At 40.8% G+C, this 24,301-nt stretch overlaps 4 protein-coding genes across 19 annotated transcripts in view; 2 read left to right on the top strand and 2 right to left on the bottom strand.

The window, feature by feature from the left end:
• Positions 1-306: 306 nt before the first annotated feature.
• On the bottom strand, positions 307-5,949 carry spsb3 (splA/ryanodine receptor domain and SOCS box containing 3). The gene is made up of 7 exons (XM_005807005.2): positions 5,767-5,949; positions 3,757-3,967; positions 3,432-3,612; positions 3,009-3,196; positions 2,813-2,915; positions 2,608-2,733; positions 307-1,779 (listed from the first exon to the last, which is right to left on the bottom strand). The coding sequence occupies exons 2-7, from the start codon at positions 3,880-3,882 to the stop codon at positions 1,388-1,390; spliced, it is 1,116 nt and encodes a 371-aa protein (XP_005807062.1). The 5' UTR covers positions 3,883-3,967; positions 5,767-5,949; the 3' UTR covers positions 307-1,387.
• A 1,558-nt stretch (positions 5,950-7,507) lies between these two features.
• On the top strand, positions 7,508-9,896 carry mrps34 (mitochondrial ribosomal protein S34). The gene is made up of 4 exons (XM_005807004.3): positions 7,508-7,640; positions 7,760-8,113; positions 8,831-8,873; positions 9,500-9,896. Exons 2-4 carry the CDS (start codon positions 7,796-7,798, stop codon positions 9,796-9,798), a joined length of 660 nt encoding a protein of 219 aa, XP_005807061.1. The 5' UTR covers positions 7,508-7,640; positions 7,760-7,795; the 3' UTR covers positions 9,799-9,896.
• Positions 9,897-10,977: 1,081 nt separating this feature from the next.
• nme3 (NME/NM23 nucleoside diphosphate kinase 3) lies at positions 10,978-15,281 on the top strand. 2 transcript variants are annotated; one of them, XM_005807003.2, is made up of 5 exons: positions 10,978-11,065; positions 12,620-12,750; positions 12,852-12,953; positions 13,032-13,144; positions 13,442-15,281. In XM_005807003.2, exons 1-5 carry the CDS (start codon positions 11,020-11,022, stop codon positions 13,554-13,556), a joined length of 507 nt encoding a protein of 168 aa, XP_005807060.1. In that variant the 5' UTR covers positions 10,978-11,019; the 3' UTR covers positions 13,557-15,281. The 2 variants fall into 2 exon arrangements, with proteins under 2 accessions (XP_005807060.1, XP_014327243.1); XM_014471757.2 differs by lacking the exon at positions 10,978-11,065 and adding an exon at positions 11,433-11,558.
• Positions 15,282-15,708: 427 nt separating this feature from the next.
• The window catches only part of mapk8ip3 (mitogen-activated protein kinase 8 interacting protein 3), a 30,637-nt gene continuing 22,044 nt past the window's right edge, over positions 15,709-24,301 (bottom strand). For 8 of the 15 annotated variants that reach the window (XM_023348716.1, XM_023348720.1, XM_023348717.1 and 5 more), the window contains 16 exons: positions 24,146-24,196; positions 23,227-23,313; positions 22,590-22,739; positions 22,316-22,481; positions 22,007-22,204; positions 20,938-21,115; positions 20,721-20,840; positions 20,317-20,397; positions 20,122-20,189; positions 19,876-20,024; positions 19,569-19,740; positions 19,343-19,456; positions 18,455-18,493; positions 17,901-18,065; positions 16,996-17,142; positions 15,709-16,376 (listed from right to left, as the gene is read on the bottom strand). In XM_023348716.1, the coding sequence (XP_023204484.1) occupies positions 16,249-16,376; positions 16,996-17,142; positions 17,901-18,065; positions 18,455-18,493; positions 19,343-19,456; positions 19,569-19,740; positions 19,876-20,024; positions 20,122-20,189; positions 20,317-20,397; positions 20,721-20,840; positions 20,938-21,115; positions 22,007-22,204; positions 22,316-22,481; positions 22,590-22,739; positions 23,227-23,313; positions 24,146-24,196 (2,013 nt within the window). In that variant the 3' untranslated portion in view covers positions 15,709-16,248. The remainder of the gene's footprint in view (positions 16,377-16,995; positions 17,143-17,900; positions 18,066-18,454; positions 18,494-19,342; positions 19,457-19,568; positions 19,741-19,875; positions 20,025-20,121; positions 20,190-20,316; positions 20,398-20,720; positions 20,841-20,937; positions 21,116-22,006; positions 22,205-22,315; positions 22,482-22,589; positions 22,740-23,226; positions 23,314-24,145; positions 24,197-24,301) is intronic. The other 7 variants (XM_023348726.1, XM_023348723.1, XM_023348724.1 and 4 more) reach the window with 2 other exon arrangements.

Genomic DNA, 24,301 nt, shown 5'->3' with positions numbered 1-24,301 from the left:
CGATTTTCTGCGCCGTTTTAGCATTGTAAGGATGTTTTAGCAATGGCAGCGGAAGAGTTGAACGAAGACGTCCAGTCCGTGTTTGAAATGCTTCCAAACTTTAAATGAACATAAACAGCCAACTCGTTCAGCTCGGCGCTTTTCTCTTCGCAGCGGAGGATGGTTGTTGTTTACAGTGAAGGCAACTTCCGGTAAGCTTCATAGGGTCGAACTGGCGCATTACAGATGTAGTAGCCAAAGCTATTGGGTACAATTTTAGACTTTAACGAAGTTTACACACCCACAGAAAATAAAACGGAACATATATTTGCTGAGATTACTTGATTTATTAGTGAGAAGAGCAGAGAAAACTTTACTTAGATGATGGTGAGGCCACACTTTCTTAGTTTATTTACAAACCTGAAATTACCAACAGGTTCAGACGTTTTTTTTTTAACTACAGCAAAAAGTTGACAAAAGTAAATAGTGGAGTAAAAACAGTTAAAAATAAACAACTCAGGAAAGTGTTAGGGTTTACATTCCACGCCGCTATGGTTTGAGATCTAAACCTGACCAAAGAGGAGAAAACAAGGAAACAATTATATATATATATAAAAAAAAACATCTTTGCATAAACGGAGCTATACAAAAGGCTTAATGTTAAATACATTGGCATAGAAAGTCACATTTTTAAAAAGTTCTGAAACATAAATAATGTGCGTAAATGTTTTCAACGTAGAGGCTAAAGGAGCTAAAAACTACAGATGGATGTATAAATGCTGCCACAACACAAGGAGGTTAAGCCTTTAGCGGTGCTAATTACGTGTTTGTTTCAAGAAAGACAAAAACATAGTTTTGTTAGTAGAGGATAAAAAGAGGCAGAGTGCACTCATGATATTTCCACTTCTAGAATTAAAAATGATCTAGTTTTACCGAATAATATTCACTGCTTTTCACTTTGACAACAGAATAAAATGATCAGAAGCAATGAAGTGGGTAGATTGCTTCTGTAATGCACCGGGAACATTTAGATTAAGAACACCCCACTAAAAAAAAAAAACCAACATTGTTTTTTGGGCGTTTTTTTTTTTTCAAATAACCAAGATGACCACCAAAATTTGGCCTTACTTGATGTCAGTGTTGCACTGTACATTACACATCCCAGCAATTCACTAATTCCCACGAATATAAGAATGGCAACAACGGTGCTAGATTATACAGTATGGTCATATATTTCTACAGATGACTGAAAATGTTGGGATGATGACACAAATAGCATGAGGAAAAAGTCACAGTAAAGATGCACGGCTCCCTCCGCTCTGCTCTGTCAGTCCCGGAGGTTTTCCTCCCTGCCATGGTTTGCCGCTGCGAGCGCTTTTGAAGCAGAGCTAGGATCTGAGCTTTCCAGTCACGTCCAGCGGCATCTCTTCCTCTGGCAGGCCTCGGGGTCGGACGCGCAGCCCTCCGAGTCACTCTCGGAGAACGACGGTTCGGCCGGCACGGTTGCGGGTAGTTGCGGGGACCGCTCGGGCCCTTCTGTGGTCTCCTCCGTGGCCCCGCTGTTCAGACTGAGCACCCAGCCCAGCTTGTTGTGGAGGACCTGGCGCAGGCCCGGCGGCAGAGGCAACACATCCAGCGTGTCCATGCAGTCCGGGAGCAGGCGGCGGAGGCGGGCGCAGCAGAGGTACAGAAGAGAGGTCGGCGTGGAGCAAGACCTGATGACTTTCATGCTGCTCTTGGCCGCTGTGGAGCACGCCATCGGATAAAACCTCTTATTGTGCAGCTCGGTGGCAGCAACACCTGAAGTGAAAAAACAGTAAATGACTGGATTTTATTTTGGGGTATGGAAGTAAAGAGTAAGGTGGGCGACAGGTGCAAATGCATTGCAAACAGTGAAATGTGCTCCAAATTCATGGATGATGCCAACTCCAAAACACACAAACACAAATGCAACAGAAAAAAATCTGCAGCAACAACAAGCAAAATGTGGCAATCATAGGAAATAGAATAAAAAGAGAAAATGCCACAAATAGCCAAAACAAACAGAAGTGCTCCAGGCCACTAGGGGGAGTCTGGAGTAGGTAATATTACCTAAATGATTTTCCTGATGTTTCTGATGTTGTAAAAGTTGGCGTGTTTCAAAAAGACATGAAGTATAACTCAAAATTTTCTTCCTTCCTTTCTCCGTCTGTCTTCTAGACATCAGGTTTTTACCATATAGATCTAAATATTTCTATGGTTTATTGAGAGTCTGGTCCCGTATGACTTGTTGGCTGACACCCCCTAGTGTTGTGGAGAACTTCCATTTTGTTGAGCGAGTTTGCAACATTTCATACTTGCTGTTTCTACTAATTGCAGCATGTTCCCCCTTACTCTATTTCCTGTGGTTGCAACAATTTTTATTTGCCGCGTTTTTTGTTGTGCGTTTCCACCTGTTGGTCACTATAGGAGAGGTTGAGGAAAAGGTTTTTATTTTTTTTTTAAAAACCCTGAAACAGATCTTCTTCAGTGTCGGAATTAAGCATTACTTTGTGTTGGTCTATTATATAACATTCTAATAAAATACATTTAGGTTTGTTGTAATGTGGTAAAACGTGGAATAGTTCTATTAACATGAACTTTACTGACCTATGCACTTCCGATTCTTGAAGAAAGTGAGAGTGCCATGCCACGTGTCCAGATGAACTCCAATGATGGATCCTTGTCCAAAACGGGAGGAGAACTTCAATTTGTCTCCTTTATGGTGCAGCAATCCTGGAAAACACGATCCATCACACTTTCCTTTAAATGTTTCAAGCAGACATATGTTCCCTGATAACACTATTGAGCTTACCGGTGTAGGAGAGCCCCCAGCTGTCTGCATCTTTCCCCAACAAACTGCAGAACGTGTGCCTGTACTTGTCCAGATTGACATCAGATGTTCCAATGCCAACCATCTGTCCAGAAATAACAAAAAGCACAAATCAGCTTTTATTCAGCATTCTTTTTTTATTTTCTCTCGTGGTTATCGACAAATCCTGGAGGCTTACCATGTCTGTTCCGTACACCGGAGATGTCATCTTGATTTCCCAGAAGTGCTGCCCGTCCGCCAGCTCCCTGGAGCCGCGGACGGCCGCCGTGCCGCAGCTGTAGTCTGAGTGGAAGCTCACTTTGCGATTGTCGCAGGTCAGCAATGTTGCAGTCGAACGGCTGCTTGCATCCCAAACCCAGTCGAAATCTGCGACATCAGAGGTCATGTTGACAGCAAATCAAATATTTTTGACTGGACTTTTGCTAAATATCAAATTTGCAAACATACATGTCCTTCCGACTCAAATTTCTAGGTTTCTGCAGCTTCTAGAATGTTCTATACATTTAGCAAAGCCATTTCAAGACTTAAAACTACTGTTGCTCCCCTGTTAATAACACAGCTTGACTGAGATTGTTGTTAAAACTGTGCAGCTGCTTTGCACCTTGGTCATCCTCTCCACAGCGGCAGTCTTTGACTTGGTGAAATCCTCGTAGGCGAGGATTGTAGCTGGTTTCTGCCTGGGAGTCGCAGGCACAGTAAGACTCTCCTGTAACAGGGACAGCACTGGGGACCGGAGGAACCATCACAGCTGAGTAGTCCGCCTCCGAGTCAGAATCACTGTACTTTACAGCGAGATTGTAAAGAACAACTCTTAATGTTCAATACATCAGGGGAATCAAAACACAAATCTGCAGTTTTTAATGAACAGACATTTCCCTTGTCTGCATCACATGAACCAGAACGATTTCCGGTTTTGAATGGTTTACCTCCAGCCGGTCGTAGCGCCACTGTTCAGCTTCAGAGGCCAACACGAGGGCCCGGGCGTCGGCGTCCCTTCGTATCCCACCCCAAACGTAACGCCAAGCCCGGCTGTTCCTGCTTCGTCTTGACATGGTAGCGGAGTCGAACAAGTAGAAGAGCTTTGCCACTCGATCACGGTTTAGTCCAGATGTTTAAGGAGCAGCATTAGTCCAGCGGCTGAAGGAAAACAAACCAACATGCGTCATATAAACTTCTTCCTCCCAAATGTTTACACCAACATGTCCGACTATTTGAGGGATGTATTGGCATTGAGTGCAGCTTACACTAAAGACACACAAATTAACTGATTACTTTACAGCGTCGTTTTTAAGGACTAGCCTAGGCCGAGAGAGTCACATGACACTGTCAGCGACCAGTACAGTCTCCGTTTTTGCTTTTCATTCACTGTACATGTAAAGGTAGAGGGTGAAAAAAACTCTTAGGGAACAACAAGAGTCCTTAGATCACAAACCCAGATTTCTTAGATCAACATCTAAGCAAATTCCAAAAATGTGACAAAATATTTATTTTTTGCAATTACCACTAATCAAGTGATAGCTTATATTTCAGAAATAGAAGCTGAAATTCAAAGTTGATAAGTTGCACAACCGTGCAGCAAACCCTTCACTATCCTATTGTTTTCTAATTATATAAACTTATTTTAAAGCATTTTTCCATAATTAAGTGTCAAACATGCAACACTGTAATAAACGTGTAATAAAATATGTTTACAAACATAATGAACGCAAAATTGTATATAAATGGATTTAATGGGAATAAAAATGATCAAAAGCCTTTAAATGTGCTAATGATTATACATTAACTACTATTTAAATGAAAATTCTTCCAGTAAAAATTTGCAGCCATTATATTTGAAAGCAATATATAATTACTGTAGTGTTTAATTAGTAGGTTAATGTGTTGTAGTGCAGTGAAATATGATTTAGTTCCTACTACTACTTGTCAACAGACCCTAACATTTGTTTGGTTAACCTGCAAAGTGCGTCAGTTTCAGACTAATTACGTTGATGTTGTTTTGGTTCTTTTACTAACTTTATATTTCGTATATTTATTAAATAAGATATGTATTTAAACTAATTAAGGATATATTAAGGTAATAGTTTATTTATAGTAAGATTTTTTTTTAAAATTCAATCGAGGCACTTTTGGACCTTCATATTCAAGCAGGCAACTATAAGACGTAAATAAAAGGCCCCGAGATCAAAAAACGCACTTAATTAAAAAAAAAAAAATCCAACTAATTTCTACTAACACAAAAACCTCTATTTTATTAAACCTCTTCACAATGAAACTAATATGAACACACATCCTATTCTTAGACAGCACGACCACAAAATAACAAAACAAACCCGGAGTAATTAAGAAGAAATATTTATGTTTCTATTCTTGTTTTCAATTAAATGTATTTTATGTCGCATTGCGTTGTGCATCACATTTGTTTTCATGAAGATCTTTTCCTTTATTCGTTGCATTTCCAGCCAAATACCTAATTTATTGTTGTTTCTCATTCTTACATTGCAATCGGGTGTTTCGGCATACAAAATAGCCTGGATATTACCAAAATATCGAATCCTGTGTAAAGCAACAGAAATAAGCCTCATGGCATTCACACAGCAAAAGCATACATTATTTAACACAGATAAAAAAAGAAAACCCACTATAACATTTACTGTTTTCTTTGCCAGCTTTAGCCTTTAGCTAACAGAGCAGCTAATGCAAGCCAACTCCTCGGATTGAGCTTCGACTTAAAAATGTAATAAATAAAGTCGTGACTTCGAATTATTTGTTCGCTACCATTTATGCGTGTATAAGTCACTATATTGTTGTTTTGTCGCGACTTATTGCGCAGCCAGAACAAAGAACATTGCTGCTGATGCGTAAAAGGAGCTAGCATTGCGCGGCTAGCAGCTGTTAGCACACATCCACCCAGGATGGATAAAAAGTAGAGTGGTTACCTGTTAAACTGGCCTCTAGTGACACATAAACCCGACTAATCCACGGGGGTGGTGTTCCTTTGATTCCGGGTATTACTAGACAGTTAATACACAAGAAGCGAAGAGGTGACTCGCCTCGTTTCGTTTTTCCATGACCTACTTTCTGCCAGTGTGACCGTGTAAACAAATCCAGGAGGAGCTAATTCACAGGGAGGTTTGAACCTGCACACCAGCTAACGTGTGTAATTACAGTCACTTGTAGCTTTGTCTGATAGAACATCCGAATTCAAAGTAAATTGAATTAATAGCAAAAATCGAACAAAACAGCATTGCTTATTAATTAAATTGCTCCCATGTTTGCATTTTATGAAGCATATGTACTGCTAAAAAACATTTGCTAACTAATTTGGCCGCTTGGTAAAATATAAATGGAATCTATCTGGCAACAAGAATGCAACTTAAAGATTAAAAAAGAAAATGAATTCAGAACACACGAGGGAAAAAAATTGACCTCAGTCTTAAGGAAAAACAGACCGCAAAAACAGTCTTAAGGCTTTGCGCCTGCAGTGAACCAAATTAAAAGCCATTTTCTAAATATGGAAAATAGGAAACCAAACCTTATCAGGAGTAAACAAACTGTCAACATTTCTGCCATAGTGACTCATCCAGGAGGTCACAAAGCAAAAATCTAATACCATTAATCAGAGAGTTTCAAATAAATTGCAAAAATATCAGCATTCAAATGTAGCAGTGTGGGTCTGCTTCAGGAATTAACCGGGAAAAAAAAAGTTTTCCGACCTTAAGGCAAGGTGGCTTTATTTAGCACCATTCATACACAAGGCAGTAAAGTCTAAAACGTCGAAAGAAAGAAGAAATAAAATTTCCAGCTTAAGCAAAAAGCATGGCATAAAAGAAAAAAAAGAAGCTAAAATACACGTATTAAAGGCAAAAAGGACAAACATGTTTTAAACATTTTTATTGACCAGACTGTTTGATCAAAAGCAGCAGCAAACAAATATATTTTCAGTCCTGAGGGGTCAGACCTCGCATATGCTATTTTACGCCACCAGCGCTTTTTCGACTTTTATTTTTCTTTTTTCCCCCGAATTTCATTTCTCTTGTCTTTTGTCTGATTGGGCATCATATCACCTCTTTGTCATTCGCCTGCAGTTCCATTGAAAAACTAAAATTGTAGTGTTTATAGGGTAGACGATTATCAACCCCTTTTCTATTTTATTTGTGGCGTTTAAAATTTGTCAAAGGAACTGAAAATGAATGCATTCATGCAGAAATGAATGTCGGCATGTGGCATTATACCAGGTTGTTCTAACAATGAGAACGTTTCTTAAATTGAAATGGGTTTTAGCCAACACTGTTATTTTTGATTGAAGGGATTCAGCAAATGCTCTGTTTCTTTTTTCCATGATCTATCCTGGAAATGCATAAAACATATTTTTCTAATTATAATTTAAGATAATAAAGTCCACTTAACTTAGCTTACTCTTTTGGCTAAAAGAAGAAAAAAAACATTCATTGTGATAAATCCGTAAGACTTCTCAAATAAAAAGCTTTCTTTTTGAGTAAATTAGAGTACTGATGTTATCCGTTGTCTACTTTATTTAAAAGTATAATCTATGCAACCAAATTTGCACATAAAGGGTAATAAGACTTAGTATTTGTATGGGTATTAGTAGTATCTGGAACCAGAATTTCTCTGCTGCGGAACCAAATTGCAATCGCAGTTCTTTCAGGGACTATTTATGAACGGACCATGTTATGCGGAAAATGTGTGCTTTGCTCACTGAGGTCAACTTGGAGTTAATTTCTTTGGTCATTTTCAGGCATTGAAACTAATATATTTTACAATTAGGAGATAATCTGAATTTTCACACCAGGTGGTTACCGTTTACTTACTCTTATCAGTAATTGTAAAGTTTTTGTAGCACCAAGATCTGCTACGCTTACACAATTTCCGCCCCAACCAGGTCGATGTAACGGTCATTTTCGTCCTCAGGGTATACTGTGACCGGGTGTTTGTCCACTTGCAATCATGGCGAAAAAGAAGCGGCTCCGTCTCATCGCAGAAATGGCTCGGAAGATCCGGGCGTACCGGGAGCTGAAGTCTCGGCCGAAGGAGTCGCAGAAGTACGCCCTGGACTATGAGAGTATGAGGCGGCCTCTCACTGGGAAGATGCTGCCCGTGTTGGCCTGGCAGGACGTCCGCAGGGAGAGCCGCCTCTTCTCCCTGCTGGCCGGGATGAGGTTGTTCGGTGTCGGCCGCATGTTCACCCGTAAGTCCTGGTTGGAGGATCACCCAGAGCCCAGCTACTGGCAGATTACCAAGGTCAAGGTGGACTACACAGCTGAGGTGAGCTGGAGGAGAGCACTGTACACACTCCACCAGCGAAGCTGTCTTGCTTTTATTTGTTTATACATGATTAATTTCAGTTGATCAGGCTTTAATCTCCTACCACCACAAACGTAAATGCTGAGTATTCTAATCTGTTTTGGGAATTTAACAGAAACCTCATGCTTTTTATTAGTTGAAGCTAAAATTGAGCTTTTCTGTAACAAACGCATACAACGTATGTCTACTTTAAAATAAATGGTTAATATGCAATAGGCATTCTATTTACATGTGAAGACTCAAAGCAGGAAATATGCATATGAATAAAATACTTGTGCAGCTTTTAGCCAGCCCTTTTCATCTTTGATTCAGAACAAACAGTACATATGTTGTGAGGCATTGCAGAGCACTTTTTATTGTCCGAAAACCTCGTCCCAATTGATTTCAAAAGCCACCTGAGATTCTTCTTCATTAATAAAAATAGTATGTTCTAGTCCTGGGTGTATAGCAGATTAATTAATGGCTCACCATTGTGGAACAATGCTAAAAACACTTCCATAAAAGTGATAAAATGTGTCTCAGCTAAGACCAGCCTCTGCTGAATATTCCAATCCTTTGCATCAGTGCTGTTGAGTATTGAGTTTGCAGGTCAATATATCAACAAATGAAACATAAACATGTTTGTTTTGGGAGAAAACACAAACTTATAAAGCATCTCTTTTCTCTTTACTTTTATAGAACATGGATCATGGCAAAGCATGGGGAATCTTCACATATAAAGGTAATCTTAGGCTCTGTTGAGTTTTTTCTTGTTTATAAGGAGCCTGGATGCCGTATGAATATTTACAGCTACACATAAAAAGGTGGCCTTGTACTATTTAACACTGAAAAATGTTTACATTTGGCTTTAAAAATGACTGCATCAGTTACTGTGTCCTGCAAAGGTTTTTATACCTCTTGTTACATTAGAACCACAAACTGCGTTTGATACAAAATCTTTTTATATTAAGATTTTGTTTCCTTTTTTTGCATCGAGATTTTGTTTCCTTCTGTTCTTTAACAAACATCTGAGACCTTCACGTTCTTTACACTAAAATAAAACACATGCCAGTCAGACACTGTCATGTTTGCAGAAAAGTCATTGCACTGGGTTGTATTTAGGGGTATCAACATATTTTCTTTTAGAAAATATATGTTAAGATGTCTTTGTAAAACATCTTAAAAACCTAGGATGTAGTGTTGTTGCAACATGAGGGAAAACAAATAGTTTGTGGCTGTAAAGTGACAAAATTAATAAAAAATAATTAAAATTAGTAGAAATTATTCAAATGCCTTTTTGTTGCGATAAAGATGCACCAAGTACATATTAAAAATCATAACTATTCTACAAAAACATTTACTTGTTAGGCAAACAGGAAAAAGAGGTGAAGGAAGTGGAGAAGGTGATGTACCACGACTGGCGCCTGATTCCTAAAGACATGGAGCAGCAGTTCAAGGACTTCCAGCCCCTCCCGGAGCCTCCGGTGCGCTACGTCCCCTACCCTCCCCTGCTCCGTGCCATGATGCTGGCACAGCGTGGGAGAGCTGCAGGCAGGGTGGTGACAGAGGAGCCGGCCTTGCCCTTACAGAGGAATGTGGTGTTCAACAAAGACTATTTCCGCAGACAGGAAGAAGAGAATCATAGGAAAGAGGGGACAGCGGTGTGAACCAGAACAGTCTTTTCAAGGATTTGGCTTCTTTATAATCTCATAGAGAAGCGTGTATGTTTGTATGTGCTAAATATTAAAAGCGGGATCAAACCGGCTCCTTCAGTGATTTTATTTTCTTCATTAAATTCATTTGCTGCTGTTTGTACTGTTCCCCTGCAGCAAGAAGGTTCCAGGTTTGAATCCTGTGCAAAACGTATGAAGACTGTCGCTGTCAGCTGCAGTACATTGCACAAAAATACCTTTTAAAAACATTGTCCAGCTGTGTGCAGCTCAGATAAAAGCAGTTCTGATAAAGTACAGTTTGACCAGGACATTATTTAAATTTAATCACTACACCATTCATTTCTGCTTTTAATAAAGCAAATGTACAAGATCCAATAAGTTTTAAACTGTAAATATAAATAAAAACTACAGCCATCTTACTTGATCAATAAAAATAGACAATATACAGGATGAATTCAAAATTATGCTGATAAATATTAAAAATCTATTTTTACATGTCTTTTTGACTTATGTTTTGAGAAACATTTGAGGGATTATTACAACAAAAGACATTTTCTGTTAAGTGCTGTGGATATATAGTGCCAATGCTCCCTGGGCTCTGTAAAAATGCAAAAAAAGTAGAACTGCAGTGGCATCTGAAGTGCTTTTCCATAGGGATTTATGTACAGTCTATGAACTATAAAAATACACACAAACGCTGGTTTAAAAAAAACAAAAAAACAACATAAAGATGGAGTTACACTTTATTTATTCTAATCTAATGCAAGATCTGTTCTGTACATGCACCTTCACATCTTTTAACTCAGAAGCTTCTACATTCAGCCAATAGTGGAGGCAGCAAAGGGAAGTTTTAAGTTCAAGTAATTAGTTTTATATTGAAGATGCTTCATATTTATGAATGATTATCATGACTTGTATGTTTTGATTGAGAGGCGCGATTGAATTTTTTAATCAACTAATAAATTAGGAGCCTCTATTATTGTAGTTTGACAAGCTAGGGATCTAAAGAAAACTAGAAATGGTTCTAATTTGTAGAAGAAATCTCAAAATGACGGATTTTTGCATTGCAGAGCCTAGTGTACCAATTAAATATTTATGGGTTTGCCATACAGGCTCGCGCTTTGGCGCGTTCCTTGGCAACGTGACGTAGCTCTCCTCTCCACCCTCCTTCACTATCCCAGACAGACCACAGTGTTGCTCCGTCCCGCTTCGACAATGATCTGCCTGTTTCTGTCTGTTTTTGCCCACGTCTTCCAGTCAGGTTGGTGTTGCAGTTTGCCGAGCCTCGCTCTGAGTTTTACCAGGTGATGTTTTCAGTTTCCAAGAGATGCTGGTGGGTCAGAGTCGCCTCCTCCTCGGTTAGCCGAAAGGCAGCACTTATACCCGGGTACAGTGGAGTTAAGAAGCTTTCTAACTTTAACTGGAGCGTTGCATTAGTTCAGACTGCCACATGTGACTAAAATAACCCGAACTAATGAGTTATTACTAACTAACGTCAGCCGCGGGTCTAACAGCACGCAGCGTGGCTCACGCGTCCCGCTCCTCATTGTCAGAAAAGTTGATTCATCGTCCTATTATTAGCTCAGGGGTTCGCGCGCTGCTTACTGGGAAGGTTTGTGCTCGTGCGCAGACTGCGGGATCTGATAGGCTGCTGCGGACAAGAGTCCCCACAATGAGGCCGACAAAAAGGTCACAGCGAGATCTGCAGGAGCTGGAGGATCTGGTACCCAAACAGGCGCGGAGCGATGAAACCGGTGAGGTTCCAAACTTCTGGTTTGGACAGCGGGGTTGTGGCTTGAAATGATGTCGAGGTGCAGATCTCTGAGCGCCTGCTGCAGGTACTTTGTTTTAAATCCAGCTGCCATGCAGAATATACTACAGAGCTGCTGTTGCGCATGAAAATACTGGAGAACAAACGCCTTCCATAAAGCTTACTGAGATGCAAGTTGAATTTCAAATTGTGAATGTCAGCATTTTTATAGGTGTCCACTAGGGGGCGATGCTAATCAGTGGATGAGAATACCAAGGCAGGATCTGTCGGCGCCGACCCCAAATCGGATTATTTTATTTGTTAGATGCATTGTTTATTTATTTTTATGAATAAAAATTATTGATGTGCATGCAACCAGTTTCCTTCAGAAATTCTAGAATTACTTTATTTAGTCATATTTTATAGTTTTACCTTTGTATAATAGGTCATTAACACCATATTCTAGCGAAGAGGGTTTTTATATAGAGAATTAGTAAACAAAGAGCATAATTAAAATCAAGTAACACAGACAATGACTGTTTAATGATACAGATTTACTTGATAATCCAATTCAGGGTTTATGTCAAATGTATTGTAAGCCTGGCGGGCCACCAGACTTTACTTTTGCCCCCACCAGGCTTTGCGATGTTAATTTATTTTAGTTCTTTTTTTAATGATTGTTTTTTTTTTAGGACTTTATAGTTGGTGTTTTGGTATTAACTTCCAGTCTTCCAATAATGCATAGTTATCAAGTCATATTTTCAAATTTTCTGTCAATTTAAAAACATTTTTTTACTTAAAAACATGGCAGGTGGCTGGATGACTGCCCTAGTGCTCGAAGCATCCGGCTTAGCAAGTTTTCTGGGTGAAACCCTGCAACTGTATTTCCAACTCGAGAAACAATAACGTATTCTATTCTAGTGACATAATCTTTTAATATGTTTGCTAGAAATTCAGTGTAAAGTTTGGGATGCTAGATTGAGTTTGATACGTTTGGTCTCATTTGTTGTTGGCCTCAAGCGCATGCTATGGTCAAGTTAAACAGTTCCCCGTGTGCCATTTCAGGCTGGACGGGGGCGAACGAACGCACCTTCATCGCCGTGAAGCCGGACGGTGTGCAGCGGAAACTGGTGGGAGAAATAGTGCGTCGTTTTGAGAGGAGAGGCTTCAAACTCGTTGCTCTTAAGCTTATAAAGGTATTCACTTGTGGTTCAAATGCTGCGGAGGGTTAGCGCAGTGGATCAGACATACAATCTGGTAAATTAATGTGTTTATCTTGGTTGCACGTGCACACCAGGCGTCTGAGGAGCTGCTAAGCGAACACTACTGGGAGCTCAGGAACAAGCCTTTCTACAGCACCCTAATAAGCTACATGAGTTCTGGACCAGTTGTTGCAATGGTGGGTTTCCTCAACGGGTTTCTCAGCAACGTTTTGATGTGTTGGGTTGTGTTCAAAGGCATCCTGCTTTTTGTGTAGGTGTGGCAGGGTTTAGATGTTGTGAAGACCGCTCGCAAGATGCTGGGCGAGACCAATCCCGCAGACTCGCTGCCGGGAACCATCCGGGGAGATTTCTGTGTGGAAGTGGGCAGGTGAGCCATTTCATCACCTTTCTCCGCAAGTTACAGGTCTGATCTCAGTCTTTTATCCGTGGAAACATGCAAACATGTTTTCTAGTTATACTGGGTAAGAATAAACTGCAGGATAGTAACCATTGAATTAACAATCTCAGAAATCCTTTAAAGTCATTGTGAGGATATATTGTTGGTAAAAAAATAAAAAAAAAGGACGATTGTATTACTTTATTTACATAGACGTGTTTTCAGAAAGTACTTGTTCATTTTGCGTCGGGATGATAATGAGAGGAGCAACTTTCACTCTGTTTTCAGGAATGTGATCCACGGCAGCGACTCGGTGGAGAGCGCCCAGAAGGAAATCTGTCTCTGGTTCCGTCAGAGCGAGCTCCACCCCTGGGAGAACAGCACCAACAACTGGATCTACTGATGTTTACAGGCCTTCTGCGGCATTAAAAGATCAAACCTCAGTTAACTTCGTCTTTTTAGCTTCAGTAGTTTGTAGCAAAGAAAGGTCGTCTCTGCTTTCCTGCATCATTTCCTTGGTTTACATTTTAGATGGGGCAAACTTAAAGGGGTAGTATTATGTAAAATTGACTTTTTGAGCTTTGCATCATGTTATGATGTTATGAAAACATACCTGGAGTGTTGCTGTGATCCTCTCATACATACTTGAAGAAATCCTTTAATCTCCCATGGCAACCATTCAGCTGTGATGGGACTGAGCGCCAGCGATGATGACGAAGCTCCTCCTCGGAGCTGCAATTTCCAACCTTCAGAGCATTACAGAGCTTCTCGCTTAGCTCCTTCAAACTAGCCAGCAGCAATTAGCAAACACCTGGTAGAATTGCACATTTGCTGAGCTCAATATACCAGCTACTTCTCCGTGCAACGCTGGCAAAGACGTTGTTAAGAAGGAGCATGGTTGTGACTTCTTGAAATGCGGAGTATCTTGTAAAGCCAGAGGCCCAATTTCAAAGCATTAAATTGTAATGTCAAATTTATCTTAAGTCACATTGATATATAGAATTTTTACTTGATTGTGCTAAAAAATGGCACCATGTGCCTGGAAAAAATACACAACACTGGCCCTTTAACAAAACAAAGGTGCACTATAGACTAAAATAGTTAGGACCAGCAATGTTTTTAGTTTTTAAGCTATAAGGATAACTTGTTGCAATAAGAAACTGGAATTATGAAGATAATGGATTTGAAACTCACTCATTACACGATTTAAAAAAGGAAATTGATATTTATTAAAACATAAAAGTAGCCTCTTTTCATTTGTATCACATTTTCCAGGTCCTCTGGGTGTAAATATGATCATGTGGAAGTACTTGAATGTAAAGTTTAAAACTTTTGAACAGCATTGAACTCTGTATTGTTACTGCTTTTGTATTTTTATACCAGGCTCAGTTTGTAGCCTGTCATAACACTGCAATAAAAATGGAGTAAGTTCATTTATTAAACTGGAATAAAAAAACAAAACAAGTTGAATCTTTCTGAGACGTCTTCTGCTCTGTACTTGTTGCATTCTCCTTTGATGCAAACCAAAACAAACCCAGCACACACTCGAGATGATTGCTTTCGGCACACAAATATGTTTTAATATTTAATCCACAGATAGAGATCAATGCACGAGTTTCCATACTTAACAAAGAGGATGGGCTTCAGTGCGTCTGGACATTTACAGTTATCCCTGTACATAAAATAACAGCATGCCACTGTTTACCTGCTTCACACCAAAGCATCTGATCCACAGCCAATCAAAGAGGGAAATCTTTTTCGAAGGATTAAAATATTCAACTACCAGTCTGAGTGCATGTGGAAATGGTGTGACCTTTCACCTGTCTCAGACTGCTGCGGCCGCATCACATATTTCCAGGATTTTTCTCACTCAACAGGTCTGTGCCTTGAAAAATTACTAACTTCCACATTTTGTCACGTTACATCCATAAACTTTAATGTAATTGAAATGAGAGGCATATATTTGTATTTAGCACCTTTTACTCTGATAATCCGTGATAAAAATCCTAAAAAAACACCACTTAATTGGTAAACAGAATTCACTTGTGTGTTTTTAATTTTCTTTACAAAATTACAGCTGTTTTGTGGTAAACTAATGTTGCATGTCACCCTGAAAGCACCATACCCACCGTGGTGGTGGCAGCGTCATGCTGCGAGGACGCTTTTGTTTAGCACAGACGGGGAAGAATCACCTAGAGTTAGACACAAGAAGGACGAGAGGATAAATGATGAGTTACTAATTATAAAATCCTCACTGTGGATTTGCATGAACTCTCCTTTTACTCTGAAACCTTTAAATGAATTTGTTGCTTTATCATGTAAAATTCCAATAAATTACATTTATGGTTGTAACATGACAAGATGTAGAGAATCTCAAGGAGTAAGAATAGTTTTTCAAGGCGCTGTATATTTTCAACCGGGACCTAAACAGGCTGTCAAGCATTTCAAGGGGGAAAATAAATATCATTTCTCAACTTATTCAACATTTACTTTCACTGGGACCAAATGTATTTTTACTTTAACTTATATCATTGCATAAGAACGGCAAAATGTACTTTTTTTTTTTTTTTTTTTGGAAAATGCAACTTCATCTACCATCACATTGCTGTATCTGTTGCTCTCCTTTCTTGTTTTTGTTTTTAGATTTAAGTTTCCATAGATAGCGGACTTAATGGCAAAAATTATTAGGAGCTCTGGGCCCGATGCACCCGAGACTGAATGTCAGAGATAAGGTGTGCTTACAGGGTGAGTATTTGATGGTTACAGAGGAGGGAGGTAGTTACAAGGCTTATGATGATGGTTACAATGCCCTGTGTGGGACAGACACAGGATGGCAAGCAGATAACTAGGCCAAAGGAGGTACTTACAAGGCATTAAAGTTAAAAGGTGGTGGGGTAGCGGGGGGTTTAATAGTTACAAGGAAAGATGCGCAGCTTGAAGGGTTTATTCATTTTCAGAGCAAGAAGGGAACTTTTACATGACCAGGGAATAATTACAAAGTTTTAGTGGCTTGAAGCTTCTGGGGGCGGGAGAGGAGAGAGAGGGAGGTTTCTTCAATAAGATGTTCAGGTGTACTGCTACAGCAGATTTAGGCGTCACTCCGGCACGTAGGACACCTGCCAGACGATGATGTGGCTTCGCTCAGCTTTGCTCAAAGCAGGTTTCATCTGCGAAGCACCACCGCCGCTGTCACCTTCCTCCGTCTCATCATCCTCCCCATCACCTGCAGGAAAAAATAAAAACATGGATCAGGACACAATTATTCCTATAATTCATGAAAATAAAACACCTCTGACATTAGTACACAGAAATGGGTAACACTTTATTTGAAGGGGTGTACAACAACTGTTATGACACCTGACATAACACCTGTTATGAACATGAAGGAGCCTTCATAAATGTTTATGACTGTTGTCATGAATTATCATTTGGTAAATTATGACACTTTTAATGCAAAGTATCACTAAAAGTTGCATTGAAAGGGCATTAAAATTGCCAACTTGGTATTTTTTGGTAAACATTGACACTTTCAGTGCAAAGTTGTACTAAAAAGTGCACTAAAAGTCCACTAAAAGTGTCAACTTTGCATTAAAAGTGTCATGATTTACCAAATGACACTTCATGACAACAATCATAAGCATTCATGAAAACTCCTTCATGTTCATGACAGGTGTTACATCATGTTTATGGCAGTATTATGTCAGTCTTATTCACACTCCTTCAAATAAAGTGTTACCCAAAAAGGTAGCTTTTAATAAAATGTTATTAGAAAAGTGACGTAGTAGCTAACACCATGTATGTGTTTTTTGTTAGAGTGAAGGTTTGTGAGAGTCACTGCCCACCTATGCGGAAGTCGATGTAGCCCTCTCCTCCGCTCAGCACCAGCACGTTCTGGACGCTCTGCGCCTCCGTCTCTGTGGGTGCTGCGGTGCTCTGACCTTCGGATGGACTGTCCAGAACGCTGCCGTTTAAGGTGGCCAAAACATTACCTGTGCAAAAAAAAAAAAAAAAAAAAAAGGAACAAGTCGTTAAATATAAAAGAGCAATTTGGAAATTTAAATTGCACTTATAGGACAGCCTAGAAAAAAAGTCACAATCTGTATTTTAAATCTAATTAAAACTATCAAAATTGAGTTCTCCTTTGACGGAGGGCTTAAAATATTTTAGTATTGAAGATTCTTGTGGAGTTCCTCAAGACTGTCATCTGGGCCCTGCCTTGTTTTCAATATGTTACTTTTGAGGTTTAAAATACTTTTATGTTTTATTAATATGAAAGCTATCAATTCTGTGCAAATGACATTAAGACAGGTAAACGAAGCATCTAGACCAGACTTTTAAACTCTCTCAATCTGTCTTAACAATCTAAAAACCTAATAATTTAAAATTAAGCTTTCTGTTGTAGAGGGATGCTTTATAATGTTCAGATTTGCGACACTGTTCCGTCAGCACCACGTTCATGAGGCGTACCTCAAGGCTCCACTCTGGGCTCTGTTTTGTTTTCAATATGTGAGAAGTTATTGGACTTTAAAGTGGCATTCATGCTTGGGTGAAAAAAGAATAATGCTAAAGTCATCAAATTTAGGTGACCTAAATTTCCTAACCGTGTTTTGGGGCCTTTAAATTGATATCAAGCTTCATTTTATACTGTGTTGTCATCGCTGTCATATCTCATGAACAAAAAAGTCACTTGAAGGCGGTACAAAAAGCGTTTCATTAACCTAAAGGTAAAGCCATGATCTATAGTTACCTGGTACGGATACGAAGAACTTGACAGCATCACGGTGTCCATGGAAACACAGCTGCGCTTGGGCCATGGAGCAGTAGGGGATGAAGCTGCCGGTGCTCTTCTCAGAGCTGTCATCGCCATACACATGGATCACCCCGCCAGAGGACGTAGGAGACACTTTATTGGCTGATGGAGAAAGAGAGAGAGCATATTGGTGAGAAGGCAAACAGGAAGGCTCGCAGTAAAAATCACACATGCAAATTTAAACACTTTAAACCCCAAAATAAAATGACAAATCAAAGATCTTGCATGCAGCAAATGTGTTACACAGAGAAGATATATATGAAAAAAAAACTGTCATGCAAAGCATCTAATCGGTAAAAGATGACAATAAAAATCATTAAAGAACTTTTAGTGTTTCTCAGTAAAGTAATAAAACACAAGACTGCTGAAAGTATACCACCAACAAAAAGCATGTAGTATACTGGAGGTCTGCAGGGAAATACGAAGGGTTGACTGGGTGAGAACAGTAAGATCACAACAGCAGGAGGAAGGGAGGGAGCGCTCCCACTTACCCCTCAAACCCAGCAGCTGTCCCCGGTGAAGAACCACCGCTTTGGGGGGCGCGAGAAGAGGAGAGAGGGACGAGAAAGAGGAAAGCAACAGAAAAATGTTACGACCTGGACTGGGAGAAGGAGGTCCAACCACTGAGGGAGAGAGGAAAGACGGAGGAGGGAGAAGATGCTTGGAGAAGAGCGGAGAAGGTCGGTGGGAGTTTTTAGATTTTTAAAAAATAAAAATCCAAAGAACCAGTTTAGGCAATGATTTTTTTAAAAATTGTTCATATTTTCTGTTTTGTAGTGCAATTAAATCCAAACTAACTTTCTAAGCAATTACTAAAGAATTTGTAGTAATTTCAAGGTAAAGCCATCAACTCCAAATCAATGTCAAAAACCTAATTTCTTTATAATGAAAAAAAAAAAAAAACGCTACCTAAATGTTTCCACAATGTAAACACTATCAGAAAATATCCTTCTCACAAGGGACTATACAGCTTTTTATTTATGGTATGTTGTGATACACTTCTAATCTTTAATAGAGTAAAAGACTCAAGACTCAAGAACCTTTAATTCTTAAGTCTTTCACAGATTTAACACGTCTTCTTCCATGATTCTCCCAATTTTTGGTCCATTCATCTTCCCATCCACTGCGACCAGATTCCCTGTCTCTGCTGAAAGAAACAAAATCATCCCCACAGCACCATGGTCCATGTTTATAGAGATCTTGTATATAGGGCAATGAGCAATGTTAGTCTGCTGCAAACGAATAATGAAGTTTGATAAACACGTGTACTTCTGTTTCAAGAAGTTCAAAATGATGTCCTGCTTTGTGTTTGTCTATCACATAAAATTGACATTCAAAAGGGGTATGAATGTTTTCCCCCCACTTTCTGTCACACTTACTCTCTGTCAGCGGGATGGAGATGATCACGCCGTTTCCTGTCCCCACCCAGAGACGGTTTCCACCAATCAGCAGGGCCGTGATCCGCACAAACGAGAAGCCCAGCTTGCCGGTACCTTAAACGCAGAACCGTGGACAGCGTGCTAAAGCTCAACATCAAACACCCCGGCAATGATAACTAACTGCGTAAAATCTCCATGAGCCGGGATTAACCGAGTTCGAACTCACCCAACATTTTGCTGACGTATGGCTCAATGTCCACATCCTGGAGGTGCTGGTGCGTGTGCGCGTGGTACAGACGCAGGGTGGAGTCTAACCGGATCGAGACCCACACGCCGTCACCGATCCAGGCCAGCTGCCGCACCTGGCTCTCCCTCCGGGGGTGGGCGTCGAACGACTTCTACGAAGCAGCAGAGAACCAGAAACAGAGAGAATCATTAGAAAAAAGCAGCAGCAGCAGCTGATGTACCGTAAGGAAAAACTGAAGCTGAATGTTGGATTCGGCTGTTTAACAGAGGGATGCCCTGTAACTCACCTCGATCTGCATGCTTTTGGGCTGAATGACATGAATCTTGTTCTTGTAGCCGCACCAGACCTTATCGTGGACGACCGCCATGCAGCGGATGGAGTGATGAGGCCGGCCGAGGTCCATGAGGTGATAGTTGGACAGGTCCCACAGGCCGTCTGGGGACAAAAACACAGTGAAGCGATGCCACCGCAACAGACAAAAGCACCTGGAGGCAGTCGCACCAACATGAAGCGACAGTCAAGATGCAAACACCTTCTGATCGGTGGAATATGGCGAGCGTCCCGTCAGCGAGGGCGACCAGCACACGACCTTTCACGTGCCTGAAAAGAGACAGGAGACAGAAACTGCTGAAAGACTGGAGAGAGAGACCCTGAATCCAGAGCAGAGAGCTACAACAAAATGACATGTAGCCGCGACAAAAAGGACGTGGAGGAATGTTTGACTTACACCAGACTGAGAACCGAGTCTTTGAGTTTGATGGAGTGGAGACACTTCTTCCAGTTTCCGACGGCAGAGTGGACATAAAGCCTTGGAGGGAAAGAAGAAGGTCAGCAACGAGAAAACAGCTTTTCTTTCTTGTTTCTGCTATTTCTGTTTAACTTTTTAAAAAACTGCATTTTCAAACCTAACCTATTTAAGTCAGTGTAGACTTTTTTGTCTTCATACACTACACACATACACATCATTTTATGACTGTTGTTATTTTTTCCTTTCATCAAAGCACATCAGGAAGTGTTGTGCTTACAATCTAACTTCTAGACTTATTTTCTTATTTTATTTCATATAAAAAACCATGAAGCTTTATTTGAATTGTTGAAAAATAAAACCTCATAAGAAGTAGATCTGCTCACCAGCTGTTCTGCGCCCCGAGCCACATGGTGGGGGCCACGCTGGTGTAGTTTTTGGTTTCTTCCCCTCCTTCCTCAGACTCTGCCGGCTGAGACGATTCGTCTTTGGACTGGCCCGCGTTCCTGAGTGGACAAGACGCCATTGGAAGCCTCAACCAGTGCGCTTATTGACACGTTTTCCGCGGATCTGTCTGTGCACGTGCAACTTTTGACTTCCTACCTATCATCTGCCGGACGAGGCTGAGGATCAGTGAAGACGTGCTCGGTGAAGGGCCCCGGGCGTCCGGACCCCATCTCCGGCTGGCTGGCTGTGGATTCAGAAACCTCCGTGGCCTCCGTGGCTTCCTCGGCTGACTGGGCGGGGTGAATCTTCCCGTTCATGGGGGGAGCGGCGGGGGCTGCAGAAAAACACCAGAGAAATGTAGACGCACAAAGTCATTTCCTCTGTCAGGTACAACGCTAAAATATTCACACCGCTTGTCACATTACAAACGCAGCAGGGTCAGAAAAGCTGAAGAGAGTTGATGCAAAGATGGATGGAGTTAAATACAGAATAAAAAACCCGGTGAAGAGACTTAGACCAGCGTGGTCGTTGACTCTAAACATGAAGCCTGAGCTAAAATGAAGTATATATTCATGTCTTAGAACATCCCAGTCAAAGTCCAGACTAATCTAACTGAGAATCTATGACAAAACTTCAAAACAAACTTTTAGTGCCGACGTGTGCAAAACGGGTCGGTACAAACCACAGCGAAAACACAAAATTTCACAAAGTATTTTTTGTCTAGTTTCTAGTACAAATAGTTCAGTCCACTTGAAATAAGATAAAACTGTCTCACAAGTACCTTTTCATCGTGATATGAGCTTACTATTGATGAAAAGCACTAGTCCCACTGATAGATTACTTCACATATAACTACTTCGTTGTCTTACAACCAGCTTCTATATCATGATGTAAGTTAGTTTTGTCTTATTTCTAGAGTACTTTACTCTAGAAGCTGTACCAAAAATACTTGGTAAGAATTTGTGTTTTTCCAGTGCAAGAAGATGGCTTTCCAGGCACTGAATTAGATGTCTGTCACACTTTTATTTATTTATTTATTTATCTGTCACATTTTAAAACCCTGGAATATTTTTCCTCCTTTGCAAAGATGTTCCACTTTATGTTGATCCATTGAACAAAACCCCAATAAAGTACAATGAAGCCTGAGGTAGAAATGTGACAAGATGAGAAAAAGTTAAAGCAGTTTGGAAACTTTTGCAAGATGCTGTATTGGTGATGAGCCCACCTTGTCCTTTATCCACTATGGGTGTGTCTGTACGCGAGGAGCAGTTGCTACGGGCAACACTGCAGTTCGTGGCACAGCCAACCAGCGTGATGCCAGCCAACATGCCCTCCACGCCTCCCATGTCCTCTCCTCCTCCTGCTCCTCCATCACCTGGATCCAACACGATTTCTCCTGCTGGATAATCACTCTCGCTGGCAGCTGGAGAAACCAGAAATACACACGAGCAGCAAAACCCCCCCCCAAAAAACCGAGTTACTTTTACGTTGAAATATAAAACAATCAGGCATAAAATGGTGTTTCCTATTTGACCTGGCACACTGGAGATGCAGAGCACGTGTGCGTTGCAGACGTTGAACTGGTCGACCAGAGAACCAGGCTGGTTGGCGTCGATGATGACCACCTTGCTGGCAGAGTGGGTGCTGGTGAGGATCCACACTCGACTGTTCATGCTGTCTGTCTCCTGGAGCTCCTTAGACTGAGACAGAGGTGGAAAGATAAAAACAATGGTGATAAAGTAAGAAAAGGAAAGGGTCACTCATGGTTAATTATGGAGGAAATAAGTCATTAAAACACGAAGGGCTACCTTCCTCTTCTCAGGTGACGTGTTCTTCTTGTCCGCTCGGTCCTCCTCAGTCTGCAGGGGGTCACCGCTGCCTGATGGTGCTTTGGGTGGCGCCGCCTCCTGGCTGCTGACTCTCCATCCTGTCAGGTCGACTCCCGCTGCGCACCACAACTGCAAGCACAAATGCAAATGAAGAACGAAGCACAAAACGTCGTTGAATCTGCCGCAGTCTAAAGAGGCAATCAGAAAAAGTAAGAATAAAAGAAATGGGCCAGGATCGAATAAGTTTATATTTCTACCCCCTTTTCGAACAAGTAGTCAGCTAAACCGATATTATGATATTTGAATTGTGCATGTGAATATGTTTGAAATAAATAACTAAACTAAACTAAGCTAAACTAAACCTGGATCAGATTGACTTTTTTAGTTTTGTGACCACCTCCAACAATAGCGTTGAGAGGAAGTCAGCTTTTTAAATATTTTAAGTAGTGACACAAAATAACACACTCCGAGTAAATAGTGAGGCTTCCACATAATCACACACTTCTAATACAACTTTTCCATCTTTCATCTAAGAATAAAAACAGATGAAAAAAGTAAATGAAGCATTCTTTGAGCTTATGTACCCACTTAGCTCATTTCAGTGAAATCCTCTCACCTTCCTGTTGGGGTCTTTCTCCACCAGAGGGCGACAGTACACCGGAACAGGCACATTCTTCATGCGGTTATCCTCTTTCTCATTGGTCTGCAGGGAAAAGTGATGAGTGGTCAGGAGACAGGTGAGGAGATTATATGTTTTGGTTCGCTCGTAGCATCTCGGAAAAAAAAAAAGTATATATATATAAAAACCCCAAAAAGCACCGTTTGACGTCATGATATACCCACGCTATCCATCTTTTTTGTCTCCACCTCTATCTGTTATGGTGTTCATTGCTACAAAATATTAAAGTCTAAGCCATGTATGTGACAATATTAATCCACTGTGCGTCATCCATCCATCCATTTTCTCTACACCCTTGTCCCATAGAGGGGTTGGGAGGGGTGCTGGTGTCTATCTCCAGCTGACGTTCCGGGCGAGACCACTGTGCATCAATATTTTGAAATTAGATTAAGCCAGGGAGGGATTTGAGCAGCAATTAAATGTTTGTTCTAGAAGCCAAAACAGCTAAAAATTGAGAAATAAAACAAAACACCACAGTCTCATCACTATAAAGTGCATTAGTTGCTCTTTTGTTAGGTAAAACACCGAGGTAAAGCAGAGTTGTTAAGAAGTGTGTAAGGTAGGGCAGGTTGAGACAGACAGAGGTCAAAGGTAAAAAGGCTGCCAGGGGTAAGAAAGTCTTGTATCAAATATCTAACCACATCATGCCTACAAATAAAGCGTTATCGCTCAAATTTCATGCATTTCTGTAAGTCCGCTAGATCACAAATCCTACGTTTGGGATTTTTGTTCTTTTTTAATTAAAAAATATCTTCTTCTATCAGCTTCTGAGAGGGTCAGAGATTCAGGTGGGAGGTTAAAAACAGGAGGGGGAAGCCATGATGGCGCATGCTGGCTCTCTGTCGGTCTCACTTGCCTGTTGTCTCTTCAGCGGGCTGTCCTTAGCGCCGTCCGTCTGACCACCAGTCTGCGGGAGACCAGAGTTAGAGCCACCTGCCTACCAACACACCGCGCCGTCGGCCTTTTTCCAGCCAAGAGAATCGACCTCTCTCTGCCAGCAACGCTTCAAGAT

The sequence above is a fragment of the Xiphophorus maculatus genome, chromosome 16 (genome assembly GCF_002775205.1).
Source record: "Xiphophorus maculatus strain JP 163 A chromosome 16, X_maculatus-5.0-male, whole genome shotgun sequence".
In the NCBI taxonomy this organism is placed as follows: domain Eukaryota; kingdom Metazoa; phylum Chordata; class Actinopteri; order Cyprinodontiformes; family Poeciliidae; genus Xiphophorus; species Xiphophorus maculatus.
The sequence above is the reverse complement of the archived record's forward strand: the minus strand, read 5'-3'. Positions and strand labels throughout refer to the sequence as shown.